Raw genomic sequence first — 14,388 nt, forward strand, 5'->3', positions numbered from 1 at the left:
ACACCTTAGTACAGGAATCTTTCACCCATGACCCAGAGATTAAGAGTCTCATGCTTTACCGACTGAGCTATCCCAGGTCTAGGATAGTTCATTGTTAGGATAAAATGGTACTGCAGCATGTACACTGTCCTGAGGTCCCTGGAAGAAGGGTGAGATGGTATTGCGGGCTGTGCGTTAGCTTGTCAATGCTGCTCAATGTCCTCTGGGAACAGAAATTACTTCAACATGGAATGATTAACATGGATAAAAAATGGAGGCCCCTGGTGATGATCTGAGGGGTTCATGATTTATTATTGCGCATTCTTCAAGAGAATGTTCTGACATATTAAAACTGAATAGGCTCCAGCAGTCTCTGTGTGATTGCGCCAGATGGTAGTTTGAGGCTGAATCTGATGAATGTAGTCTGGGTTTTGGAAGGTGGTACGAGCTGTATTTAGCAATGGGCAATGGGAGAAGGTAGCAGGAGTCTTGTGAAAACAGCCATCTGGTGCATTGTCTTGATGCTGAGAGAGAATAAAGGGAGACAGTGAAGTGGAAGTGAGTGAAAATGCTGAGTTCTAACTGATGGAGGATGCAAAATACGATGTTAAGTGTGCACACTTACCTGGGAGTAGGCCTCATTGATCTTGCAGGGGCTTCATTCTGAATAGGCATTGTAAACTGGATTTATTTTTTTTTAATATATATTTATTCAAGTTTTTCAATACATAAACATATTTAAACAAATAACATTGATTATTTGACATCTTTTCATCGTTACTTTGGACTCCCCCACGCCTCCCGCACACACTTACATCGTTAAAGAATTATTTCCAAACAAATTATCATTTTGTTCATAATCTTGGATTTGATCATTAGCGTATAGTTTAAACTTAAGTCTAATTTAGTGGTAGACAATTACTTCTACTCTGACATCCCAGTCAACATTCAGCCAAATTACAATACTTTTGCAGATAAGTCTTGAATTTCTTCCAGTCTTCTTCCATCCTCTCTTCTCCCAAGTCTCGAATTCTGCCGGTCATCTCAGCTAATTGCATATAGTCCATCAGCTGCATCTGCCATTCTTCCAGCGTAGGTAGATTTTGAGTTTTCCAGTTCTTAGCAATCAATATCCTTGCTGCCGTTGTTGCATACATGAAAAATGTTCTGTCCTTCTTTAACACACTCTGGCCGACAATGCCCAAGAGGAAGGCCTCTGGTTTCTTAGTAAAGGTGTACCTAAACACCTTTTTTAACTCATTATATATCATCTCCCAAAAGGCCTTCACTCTCGGGCAAGTCCACCAGAGGTGAAAAAAAGTTCCTTCATTTTCCTTACATTTCCAACATTTATTGTCAGACGAATGGTATATTTTGGCCAATTTGACTGGGGTCATGTACCATCTATATATCATTTTCATTACATTTTCCTTCAAAGCATTACATGCAGTGAAGTTCAGCCCAGAGGTCCATAACCTTTCCCAATCTTCAAACATAATATTATGCCCAATATCCTGTGCCCATTTTATCATTGCCGATTTAACCATTTCGTCTTGTGTGTTCCATTTCAGCAACAAATTATACATCTTTGAAAGTACTTTAGTCTTAGGTTCTAACAGTTCAGTTTCCAACTTTGACTTCTCCACCTGGAATCCTAACTTTTGGCATTGTAAACTGGATTGTGTATTTCTTTTAGATAGTGCATTTCAGGAGCTGTTTGGCAAACATGTAGCTTCTAGTCCATTGTTCCATTCACATACCAGTTTCTGCTGTTTCTGAATTAAACTGCAAAAAGAGCCCAGGCTAATGTCGAGAGCACTTGATATATGTGAAAAATATCTCATTGCAGATGAAAGACACCGAAGGGCAAGGTTCTGGATACAATGGTGTCTTTCACTCTTAGACATTCAATCATTGTGTATGGCGAAATTGTCTCATTTCTGCTATAAGGTCAACATTCATATCTCCTGAAAGTTTGAAAGAAAATACTAGACAACTGGCAATAGTGAGGTTTAACTACGAGTAATGTATAGTTATAGTGGCATGAATCTACAGTAGACGTTGCGACAGCAAAAATGCCTTCAGAACCAAAATAGACACTTGGGTGCTAAGTATTAATAAAACTGTGGTTAAGTATTCACTGTTTCTTTGCAAAGGAGGAGGATAAGGATGAGAGCCAGAACAGGTGGAAAACTTTTGTCCCAGCAGAGAAGCAGTTGTGGCAGCAGGATCCTCTTCTTAACGGCAGTAAGACTTTTGGAGTTTAGTTAAGTATCTGTAAAATAGCAGTGCTTGAGTGCCCACAGTATCTTTCCAAGAGAGGAGAATATGGAGAAAACCAGAACGTGGCCACGTCCCCGTGATCTCTCATTGGCCACACCCCTGTGATCTTTTAGTGGCACCAGCCATCATTGGCACCAAGCAGCAGTAGAGCCTCCTAATATCATTTATTTCAATAGGCACTAAACTCTGCCTAAAATTTTAGCTTTATGCAAACCAGTCAAAACTCTACTGCAAAGGGCCAGAAGATGGTGCCAGAGTAATGCTATCAAACTTAACATAGCCAAGCTATTGAAAATCACATATTTATTTAATTGTTTTGAATGTGAATACTGCATTGGGAGTAACCCTGATCCCCCATGCCATTTTCTTTCTTGATAAAATCTACCCTTTCCTTTACAGATGTTTTAAAGGGAAGGGACTTATTTTACTTAAGTTAATTTTTGGTGTGTGTGAGAGAGAAAGGCAGACAGAGACTTGATAGATAAAGGGAATAACTATAACATTAGAATCTCAGATACATTAAATTAAATGCAAAAGAGAATATATCCATAATACTTTTTAACCTGACCTTCAACTCAAACACATTTCCTTCTGATACATCAATTTTTTTTATATATATCTACCATAGCTTTTACTTTGTGATGGAGTAAATGGGCAGTTTCTGGTCATTAGTTACCACTTTTCCATGCAGTAAATTCGATACATAGTTTGCATTGTGGCAAGAAGTCTTCTTTTATCTGTCCTGAATCAATTTAAGTGCTAGTATTATTAATAATTTTATTATTTATACCCCACCCATCTGGCTGGGTTTCCCCAGCCACTCTTATAATAAAAATTCACTTTATACTATGCATAATTTTTTAAGCCTATTTCATGTCATTAACATTATAGGAGGTGCCTCTGAGAATAAACAGAGTAGCCCTTCCTCATCACCAAACAGCATAATCAACACACACATTGAGATTAGTTGGAAATAAATAAGGGCATTAAATACAAATTCTATGCAGTCTTCAGCCCCAGGACCTGGCTAGGGCCTTTTTTGTTTTCCTTTTCCTTTTCTCTTGTCTTTTGTTGTCCATTAGTTTATTGCAGTACTTTTTTTCCAAGAAAAGTAGGTGCTGGAACTCAGCATGAAGTTGTTACAGTAAGTTGCCGGGTGACTCGGGACAGCCCTGAACAAACAGATGCCGGTTTGACAACAGTCACATTCACCATCCATGGAGGTGCTAAAAACTATGGCAAGCTGTCTCCCTAGCTGGTTTGGGGGTTGCCCCTGGTTCTGGTGCAGGTCAAATAAATGTGCCCCTGCTGCCCTCATTCTCTTAGATTCAAGAGGATGGCTAGGGCATTTTGGAAGGGCCATTGCGCAAACTCATGTGCTTGCAACGGTAGAGCTTAAAGCCCTCGGCTGCTGCTACACGGGAGGTGGATTTTGTTCCTGCCCCGTAGCTTGACCAATTGCAGCTAGGAGCAGCTAGGTGGAGTCATAGATCTGAAAAAAAGTGTAGAATCACATATGCTGGCCAGCTCTCATATTGACTTGAAAATGTTTGTTTTGGGTTTCTTGGAAGTATGTAAAGTCAAGAAGTGGGTGGAGGAATGCTGGACTCCTGTGTGCTTCACCTGGGGGTGGGGAGCACTGGTTTCTTGTAGCATAATAAAGACAAGTGGGAAGCCATCTTTATAAAGTGTTATATGTGTGTAAGTGGGGAGGAGTTGCCACAATGCCCTTTTCTTTTTCTAGCATTCTTACACTAATTGTGGCGTGTAGGCTTTGCACTAGGTGTTAAAATTTTCTCCCCGCCCTTAAGGTGTGATGGGGTCTAGAAAAGGAGGTAGAAAGGAAGGAGCTAAAAGGAATTGTTGGACAGCTGGCTACTCGTTCTCATGCCATCTATTTGTGTTCTGGGAGGAACGGATACTTTTTGACCCTTGGGATATAATTTTGATATCTGATCAAACTGAACACAGGCAGTCAAGTACCTTATCTATTATTTACATCAAATGGAAGAGAGTGACGTTTGCTATTGCTAATGGCAATGGACCCTGTGAAATGCCTCCGTGCGGTCTAATAAAAAAAATAGTGCTGCAGTGCCATTTAGAAAGATGGTGATGAAATTTGTGGACAATGTTTTTGCTCCACAAGAAAAGGTAACCATTGTTTACAAACTATGAAGTGCTATAGAACTAAGCAACTAATATAACATTGGTTACTTTGTATGCAGTGGTTTTGTTGTAAACCATAATCTGTGTTTAGAATACTCACAGACAATTATAGGGATTTATTGGTAAAGCGTGTGTGTTGGTTAAAGCTAAATGATGACTAGCTTTGAGAAGTGGCAGTAATATATTATACAGTAGTGTGGATGACCTAAGTTCATGCATACTGTTATTTTCCCTAGGTGATACAGATGGTTCACAAATGCAAAACAATACCTTTCGTCTCTAGGAAGCAAGCAAGGCAGCATCCATATCACAGGCAATTAACTTGGCTCTGCCTCTTCTACAAAACTATCTCACCCGTGTTTATGACAAGCATATCCCACCATTAATCTGATTAAAGAGACACTGAATGTGCTGATCAAGGCGAGGTAAGACTTAAACTCCTTGTTGTGGATTTATGATGTTTGTTTTTGCAATTTAAACATACAACTGGCTTATTGTATAATTTGCATTGCCATATTTTTTCACATCTGACACATAATAAGCTTTCTGGTTTAAACAGGCATGCATTCTTACTTGGTACTGTCCTAAGATTTCTATCCAAGTGCATTTTTTGGTGATCTGAAAATTTACACAGGAACCTGAAATGCTGTATGAGGACATTATAGAGCATGATATAACCATCAGGTGTTTATGGAGAGAGGAGTGTGTGTACCAGTATCTTGTCTGTTGTGGGCTGGGGGTGTACCCCCTGATTTCCATTATGTGTTCTTTTGACAGCTTTCACTAGCCTGGTGCCCTCCAGATGTTTTGGACCACAACTCACATCAATCCTGGGCCTTCCTGACTGGGGCTCATGGGAGTTGTAGTCTATAACATTTGGAGGGCATCAGGTTGGTGAAGCCTGAACTAGCTAATATCCAAAACAGATTTTATTGATTTATTTAGGTAGGCATTTATTTATTTAGGTAGGCCAAACAACATTAATGGGTGGGCAGGATTGTAGACTTAACAACTGCCTGATGTCGCGTGTGACATTTCCCCTTTCTCACACAGTTTGAAATCAAGCTGCAAAGCCTACACGGCTTTGCAGATGCTGATAACCAGCTGATCGCTGTGCTTGCAAAGGCTTTGCAAGAGCTGCCATGATGCATGGTGCTTCCAGAAACACCAGGCTTTGCAGACACTGCTAATTCCCTCTGTATGTATGTAAATGCACTGAGATAAGTACCATAGCTGTCAACTTACAGATTTGAAAATAAGGGACCAGCAGCCTTGAAAATAAGGGACCAGCAGCCAAAATAAGGGACCTGCAGCCTCACCTGTTCCAAGCACTGCAGTCTTCCTGTCCTCCTGCAGTCTGGTCAAACTCATGCTGGTAGTTTCGAGAACACTGTCCAACCAACTTTGTAACCAGAGGTTCAACTGAATAGAATCTGAATCACATGTACCACAAGGCCTATGCAGCCTCAACTTAAGATGGCTCCCCGGCCTGGCTTTGCACTGCAAAGTTTGCAGCAGCACGTGCAAAATGGCATCCAGCATTCAAAACCCCCCTCAGCTTGCATTAACTAGCCACACACACACATCCTCCCCCCCACGAGATTTCCTTTCCTTTTCCCCCACCATGTGCTCCCGCTCCAGACAGACCGCCGGCAAGGGTGAGTGGGCCGTCGATAACGTATCTATCTGATTCCGATCCGAGCACTCAGCACAGGTATGTTCAACTTCTGAGCCCCTCTGAGCCAAGGGCAGAAAGCCCAGCCAGCAGCCAAACGAAGCCTCAAGGAAAACCACCATCACCTCTCCGCTGGGAAGCGCTGAGCAAAGGCGAGTCCCCAGGGAACGCAGCCAATTTGACCAGCACAAGGCATGCAAGCTCCACCCCCCCCCCAGTCGTTCTTAGATTTCTTATTGGGTGAGCAACACAGCCAAGCAACACAGTTGGAGCCTCCCTCCTCCCTGGCCGGCAGGGAGGGAGGGAGAGGAGCTGCTTCCTTTGAAATTTAAGGGACATCATTTAAGGGACATTTAAGGGACATCCATCAATAAGGGACAGCAGCGGGACATGGCGCTGGAATAAGGGACTGTCCCTTCAAATAAGGGACTTGACAGCTATGAAGTACAAGTCACTTTTTGTTCATCAAGCATTTCACTGGAATCAATTTACTGCTTCTGAGCTTAAAATATTTGGCAAGCGAATGGGTAGTGCCACAGGTTTCTTGAATGGTACCAGTAGAACTGAACAACCCCCCTAGAAATGAATTCCATGACTTTTTGCTCATTTTGATCTCTTCCAGAATTATTGGGTTTCATGGTTCCATTCTATGGCTTTCTGTTTTGCTTTGTGCCAGAGATGCCAATTTCCTATTTTTCACTCCTTTGCCTAACATGTTCTTAAAACACATTATGCGGGGGAAGGGGCAGATTCCAGGAAGCCACACACAGAGCCTCTGAATATCTACATATTCTTAAGCAAATATTAACTGCTTTTATGTTATATTTTCAGAGTAATTTAGATGCAAGGTCCTGTGATATGGAAAGATAATGTGAAAAATAGGAATAGATTTCTTACTGATTAGTAATGGGTTATAAATTCCTAAACCTGTAGTATAATTCTCCAAACTGGATTGGCAACGTAATAAAAGGCTCTGCAATGTAAATAAAATAGGAAAATAAACCTGGTCAGACCATGTAACGTCACACCAAGCTTCATTTGTTCAAGATGAGAAGGGGAAAAAACATGTTCATCAAGATTTGAAGTGAACAAGAGCTAGGTTTGACTTTCCTGCTATGTTCATTATTGGATCACATCTTGTTGCTTTGGTCTGTATAATACGCTGTATGAATATGAAGTGAATACTTAGTATTCCTTAATGTGTAGACCATGTAAGTTAAATGACATTTTGGACATACTTTAACTAGGAACTTTGTATTAATGGCCATGCTTTTGGCACCTCAACACTGTGATGTTTAAGTGACTCATGACTGAGGAGTTTTTTAAGGCAGGTATCAGTGCACTTATAAACATTTGTTTCATTTACAGAACTTCTTCATTTGTAAGTTTTTTTTCAGCTGTGAGGGTTTTGAAGCAGCATAGTTCACTTTCTTTGAACGGGGCACACTCATTAGCAAGTCAAAAGTTGTAATCTCATGTAACAATCTCCCTTCCCGTGCGGCGATTTCAAGACAACGTCAGACCATGGTTTGTTTAAACTAGCCATGGTTTATCGTTACATGCAAATGTGGCCAGTCACTCGATTATGAAGTTACCGTAGAGCAATCTACATAACGCCTATTCTGGGATTTATATAGGACTAAACTACTCATTGCAATGATAGATTATATCTGTACCCTGTATTACGGTATATATATATGATAGATAATATTTGTACCTTGTATTATATATAATTCATTCGTATTGTTTAAAATATGGCATTTCACTAAATGCTTCACACTACATTAGCTTTTACAGTTGCATGCTATGTTTCTGGGTAGACCTGTCAGCAACTAGTGAAGCCTGACAAACAACATTGCAAGTTATAAAGGTCTCCCCCTCCCCTTAATTAAATCCATGATTTCCCTAAATGAATATGATTACTAACAACAGCTTGTGAAACAATGCAAAATACAACTTTAAAAAGAATGGTATATCTTTTGTTCTGTGAGGGAGTAGATCTGGAAGTGAACTGCACTCCTTCCAGTTGGAATGTAGCCTATTTGGAAACTGCCTGTCAAATCATGGAATGCTTGCTAAATGAGGACGCTACATGTGCTGACAGCTCCAAGGAACTAAGCAAGGAGCAGTTCCAGCAAGTTTAGTGTTTAATTTGTTTACGCTTATTCTGTTGTATATACAAGAACCCCTGACTCCAGAGTTTCCATTGTGTTTCTGTTGCTGTCACAGCCAACTGATCAGATCAGCACATATGTACAGTACTACATTATGCAATGATACATTGGACAGTTCTTCCAATGAAGGGATTTAGGAAGTGGAGTCTCTCAAGGATCAGTATTGGGAGCTGTGCTGTTTTAAACTTTCTCATAAACAATCTAGAGCAGGGTCTCCAAACTTGGTTCACCAGCTGTTTTTGGTCTACAACTCCCATCATCCCTAGCTAGCAGGACCAGTGGTCAGGGATGATGGGAACTGTAGTCCAAAAACAGCTAGAGACCCAAGTTTGGGAAATCCTGATCTAGAGTAAGGGGGGGTGAGCTTGGAGGTAGGCAAGTTTACTGATGATGCTAAATTGTTTGGGGTGGTTAAAAGCAAAAGGGACTGTGAAGAGCTCCAAAAAGACCTTTCGCAATGAGTGAGTGGCCAGTAAAGTTATGTAAGCTGGGGGGAAATATATTTTTTTAAAAACTTATTTCATATCTGCGAGAAGTGAAGTTACAGGGAACCAGGCAGAGGGCCTTCTCAGTAGTGGTGCCCACCCTGTGGAATGCCCTCCCATCAGATGTCAAGGAAATAAACAACGATCTCACTTTTAGAAGACATCTGAAGGCAGCCCTGTATAGGGAAGTTTTTAATGTTTGGTGTTTTATTGTGTTTTTAACATTATGTTGGGAGCCACCCAGAGCAGCTGGGGAAACCCAGTCAGATGGGCGGGGTATAAATAATATATTATTATTACTATTAGTATTATTTATTATCAGATCCGAACTGGTGCTAACTGACCAGCAATGAGACCTTGGCTAATTTGGTGAAGAAGTTGATCCAGTGTACAGCAGCTGTTAAAGAGATGAATTCCATTGTTCAGCCCGGACACAGATCCAGCACCGAGGGCCTTCTGGCGGTTCCCTCATTGTGAGAAGTGAGGTTACAGGGAACCAGATAGAGGGCCTTCTTGGTAGTGGCACCCGCCCTGTGGAACACCCTCCCATCAGATGTCAAGGAAATAAGCAGCTATCTTATTTTTAAAAGTCATCTGAAGGCAGCCCTGTTTAGGGAAGTTTTAATATTTAATGCTGTATTGTTTTTAACACTAGATTGGGAGCTGCCCAGAGTGGCTGGGGAAACTCAGCCAGATGGGCGAGGTATAAATAATAAATAAATTATTATTATTATTATTATTATTATTATTATTATTATTATTCCGTCTTAGGGACCATTAAGAAAGGGATTGAAAAGAAAGCCACCATTATAGAATGTATGGTGGGGCCACATCTGGAATATTGTGTACAGTTTTAGTCACCTCACCTCAAAAAAGATATTGTAGAATTGGGAAAGGTTCAGGAACGGGCAACAAAAATGATCGAGGGGATGGAGAACCTCCCCTAATTAGGAAAGGTTACAGTCTTTTGGGTTTTTAGCTTAAAGGGCAAGTAAAAGGTGACATGACAGAAGTGTCATGCATGGTGTTGGAAAGACTGGAAGAGAGAAAAGGATTTTTCTCTGTTTCATAATACTGGAACTTGTTTGAATCCAATGAAACTGAATGTTGAAAGATTCAGGACAGGCAAAAGAAAGCACACATGGAGTTCACTTCCACAAGAAGTAGGGATGGCCACCAGCCTGGATGGCTTTGAAGGATGACAGGGCAAATTCATGAAGGAAAAGACAGCCCATGACTACTAACCCTGAAGCCCATGTTCAGCCTCCACTGGCAGAAGCACTATGCTTCTGAATACCAGTTGCTGGAAGGGGCAGGAGGGAAGCTACATTCCCACAATCATTGAGTTGGCGACTGTGAGAACAGGATGCTAGACTAGATGGAAATAATTAACTCAAAACTCACAGACCTATTGTGAAGATAGTGAAATTTAAACATAGCATTGGGTCAATACTTCATTGTGTTTAGAGCAGGCCTATTTGAGTCATTGGAACTTAAGTTAATCATGACTGAATTAAGTGTCATTGATTTTAATAGGTGTCATTCAGTTACAGTGTCCTATCTACACAGTGGACTTCTGCTTAGACAAACACTTTGCTTTTCCCTGCAAAATCCTACAGATCCTAAAATCTGCTCTGTAGGGATCTTTAAGAGCAGACAGCCAGGTGGGCTGTGGGGGACAGGAGAGAAAGGGGAAGTCCTGTTGTGTCCATGGCTGTGACATTGGATTTCAGCCACTGGATCTACTCTAGCAATACTGAGTGTGGATCCAACTCATCAGGATTGCTGTAAAACTTTTGAGATAGTATTGCGGGGGTGGGGGGGGAGAGATAAAAATCTGCAAAACTTGAACTGGTGGCTTACTTCTTTTTTCTTTTTCTTTTGACAGAGTTGTAAGAGCATCAGTAGAATTATGTTAGCCGGTCAGTATCAGGTGTGGTTCAAATATGTAAGTGAAAACTAAATCCAAGCTTACAGTATATCTCTTCACTGACTACAGGTATAATGAACAAAGTAATAGAATGAAAACCAAGTCTGAATGTTATTAAAGATTTTATGGAGGGTAATACTTTATTATATTGTGATCTGAGATGAGACAACATGCCCTTTAATTATTATTATTACTGCATTAGGTATTCTATTGGCACACTAATTAGTATCTAAGAATCCATTAAGGAAACAACTGGATTTTCCATTTCCCAACCTGTAAATGATTAATTGGTATTTTTTTTCTTAGCAGTAAGACAGATGGTCTAATCTCTTCATAGGAAAAAAAATGAGGAAAGAAGCCCCAATATGGAAATGCCAAGTGAAGTATGGCAATGAATCAGTGATAATGTTGATAATAAACTGATGGCGATGAAGCGAAATGATTTTATTTTTTAAAAAGATGCTTCATCAGTGTTAGTTCAGGCCATACAATATAAGATTTATATAATCTAGCACAGTACATTTGTTAGAATCATGGGAAACTACATGTTGACTATTTGCATATGTGATAAAATCAGGAAATTCTGCTGCACTCTTCATTTAATTTTTTGAAAAATAATAAAGAAACAAAAGATAGAGAGAAGCTGTGTGATATTAGATCTCAGAGTACTGTATAGAGAACAGTCATACTTATAATAATGTTTTGTTTTGGATTTTGCTTGATATAATTCCAGTATGAGGAATGCAAGGTTGGGATATAAATGCAATAAATAAATAAATTATATAATAACAGAGAAACCAGTCCTTGCACATATTCACACTCTTGTTATGTATTTCTATTGTATATAGGACATAAGATCCCAGAGGACCCTCTTCAAGATATTCTGAATTATTTATAAGTATGTGTTGGGCAGAGATTTAAACATACAGGGTGAAATTAAATGTCATTAGCATAAATCATCGGGATTGTAAGATTGACCCAAAAGCACTGTAAGCATCAGCCATCATTAATGCACCATATAAAGGATGTCTAGAGGGGTTCTAAAAGCCACCAGCCCCAGTTCAAATATATGGGGAGAGTAAAGGGATATAGTGTAAATTATCAATATTAGTGGTAGTTTTTTATTTTGAGAACAGATTTTCTAGAGAGATTGAATGGTGCAGTTATTTTTATGGGCTCCTTTGGGAGGAAGGCTGGGATATAAATTTAATAAATAAAATAAAAAACAATTATTATTTTGGAAATCTACTTTCTGTTCTATGGGAATACTGTAGCAATGCTTGTGATGAAAAATAATCTGCAGTCATGTGGAAACATATCTCAAAGCATAGGTTGAAATACCAGTTTTCACTTACAAACAGCTCTAATGAAGCCCAAATGAGAAATGCCAGATTTAAAAGCAAACCCAAAGTCTTGAATACCTTTGTGTCCTAAAGACAAGTGGAATTTCATTGTGTGTGTGTATAAGTGTAATTAGTAGTTTTTTGGTTGAGTAGAGTCTATACTGGCTGACAACTGACTGAATTCTATATACAGTGGTACCTCGGGTTAAGTACTTAATTCGTTCCGGAGGTCTGTTCTTAACCTGAAACTGTTCTTAACCTGAAGCACCACTTTAGCTAATGGGGCCTCCCACTGCTGCCGCGCCGCCGGAGCACGATTTCTGTTCTCATCCTGAAGCAAAGTCCTTAACCTGAAGCACTATTTCTGGGTTAGTGGAGTCTGTAACCTGAAGCGTATGTAACCTGAAGCGTATGTAATCTGAGGTACCACTGTACTAGTCCAAAAAAGGTAGGCAACCCCTGGCTTTGAAGCAGTGCCTGCTGGAAGGTGTAGTTTGATAGGCAGAAGCTGGGCAGGAAGGACAGGAAGTAGGAAGAAAGGAAAATTGCCCAGGCATAGGCAGGGTTACAGAGCTCTGCAGTAGTTGTCATACAAGTTTTAGCTGTGCCGATAAAGCTTGTTGAAACTTACCATCTGTGCTTCGGTTAACTGACACAAGAGCTTGCCTAAGGGCATCTTGAGAGTTTGTTGACTATGCAGGAAGGCAGATGAAGAAATGACTAACAAAATGGGGAAACAGAACCCGTACATTTTGTTGAGCTTTTGAACAATGCAGCCTGTTAACTGTGTTATTTTAAGTTCTGTAATGTAGGGGCTACATGAATTCCCTGCCTACTGCAATACATGCATATAAAATGAATATTAAATTTACTTGAAATTGGACTTAAAGCACTGTAGCATTGCAGGCAAGCTTTTATATGCAGATATAAGATCTTGATTCTGTTCACCACAATGCCTTTGCAGATGAAGAACCTGATGTTGGAGACTGATCCAATAACAGAAATGAGAAGCTTATGCTTTTAATCAATACCTTGCTTTTAAAAATGTAGTATATTTTTCTATGCATGTATTTAATTTAAACTACAGTCTACCACATCTAACTATTCTTCATATTAATAAGGCTTAAGTGGTTTAATTTTGCTTAAGAGATAAATTGTAAGATCATTCCAGCCTTAAGTTTTACATCTGAATAAAGTGTGTTAATGTGGATGTGAAAATAAAACCCACGTTACACCAGAAGGTGGGCACGAAAGTCTGGTACATAAAGGGGATGTAATACTGTTCATAGTTAGGATTTAAATAGCATAACCTTGTATCTTTGCAACCCCTAGATATTTTTAAGCAACTAACAGTGTAATCTCAATGAGTTCTGGGGGCTTTTTCCCAAGTAAGTATATACTATATAGGATGGCAGCCTAAATTTTGTGTTTAACAAGATTGTTAAAATGCACTCCTGTCTCAGTGTCACATAGTTGCTTTCTGTTACAGTTCTCTTATTTCTGCATCTACAAATGCACTTGCTCAGGTATGTTGTAACAGTTAAAAGTGTCGATATTTTTTGCACAAGCCTCATCTTGAAATAAGCAACAGCACATTATAAACAAAACTTATAGTGTCTGTTATAACTCACATAGTTTTCTTCTACAGATTATTGAAATGTTATTTAATTTCAGAATGTAACATATTCTTTGCTCTGTCTGTTTGTGGACTATTAGTGAAGTGAAGTGAGAAACACTGTGGGAAACAGGAATTACAGTAGTAGTCTGTTTAAACCATGTTTTCACTCTGTGCAGAGGACTTGATGAGTTCACCTTTAGTAAAACTTTCCAGTTGTCTATAAGCCTTTGTTAGCTTTAATGATTTTGCTATACCTCCTCCCCTGGGCTGTTTGACTTTTGAAAGGAGGGACTTTGTAGTAATTCTACACCTGTTTTTGCCCACGCCTATCCACTTGCTAAACTTACCAAACAAGTGCTGGGCTAAGCATGAGAACATCAAAAATGGTTGGTGACTGTTTTCTATTACTAAAACAGATCTGACCCATTTGAAGCTCAGCTGTCTTATCTGTTTGCACTATTTTGCTTTTACACTTGGGGCAACTTCAGAAACATCTGTACTATAATGGCAATTGATGACAATAACCTGCACTCTAGGACTGAGTGTAAACTGAATTCATACCGAAATGATTATAAGGCAAGACGGAGTAGTCTACCAACAGAACTCCTCCTAGAAAATAACAATAAAGGAAGGCATCAAAGAAATATTAGGAACTTAGAACCAATCCATCCAAGACGCCCTAAGAAAAGACCTTCTATCTTTCCAGGTAGGACATGTCAGCAAATTACTGCTGCT

At 39.7% G+C, this 14,388-nt stretch overlaps 1 protein-coding gene and 1 long non-coding RNA gene across 5 annotated transcripts in view; one reads left to right on the forward strand and one right to left on the reverse strand.

Moving 5' to 3' along the window:
• The window catches only part of FRY (FRY microtubule binding protein), a 188,967-nt gene that overhangs the window by 14,588 nt on the left and 159,991 nt on the right, over positions 1-14,388 (forward strand). For 3 of the 4 annotated variants that reach the window (XM_081004026.1, XM_081004028.1, XM_081004027.1), the window contains exon 1: positions 14,024-14,359. In XM_081004026.1, the coding sequence (XP_080860152.1) occupies positions 14,158-14,359 (202 nt within the window). In that variant the 5' untranslated portion in view covers positions 14,024-14,157. Of the gene's footprint in view, positions 1-4,664; positions 4,854-14,023; positions 14,360-14,388 lie in introns of those variants that run through there. The other variant, XM_081004032.1, reaches the window with a different exon arrangement.
• LOC308476580 lies at positions 265-666 on the reverse strand. Its single transcript, XR_013985976.1, has 2 exons — positions 605-666; positions 265-503 (listed from the first exon to the last, which is right to left on the reverse strand). It is a non-coding gene; the product is annotated as an uncharacterized lncRNA (long non-coding RNA).

This window comes from Podarcis pityusensis (assembly GCF_964106645.2).
Source record: "Podarcis pityusensis genome assembly, chromosome: 4".
Taxonomy (NCBI): domain Eukaryota; kingdom Metazoa; phylum Chordata; class Lepidosauria; order Squamata; family Lacertidae; genus Podarcis; species Podarcis pityusensis.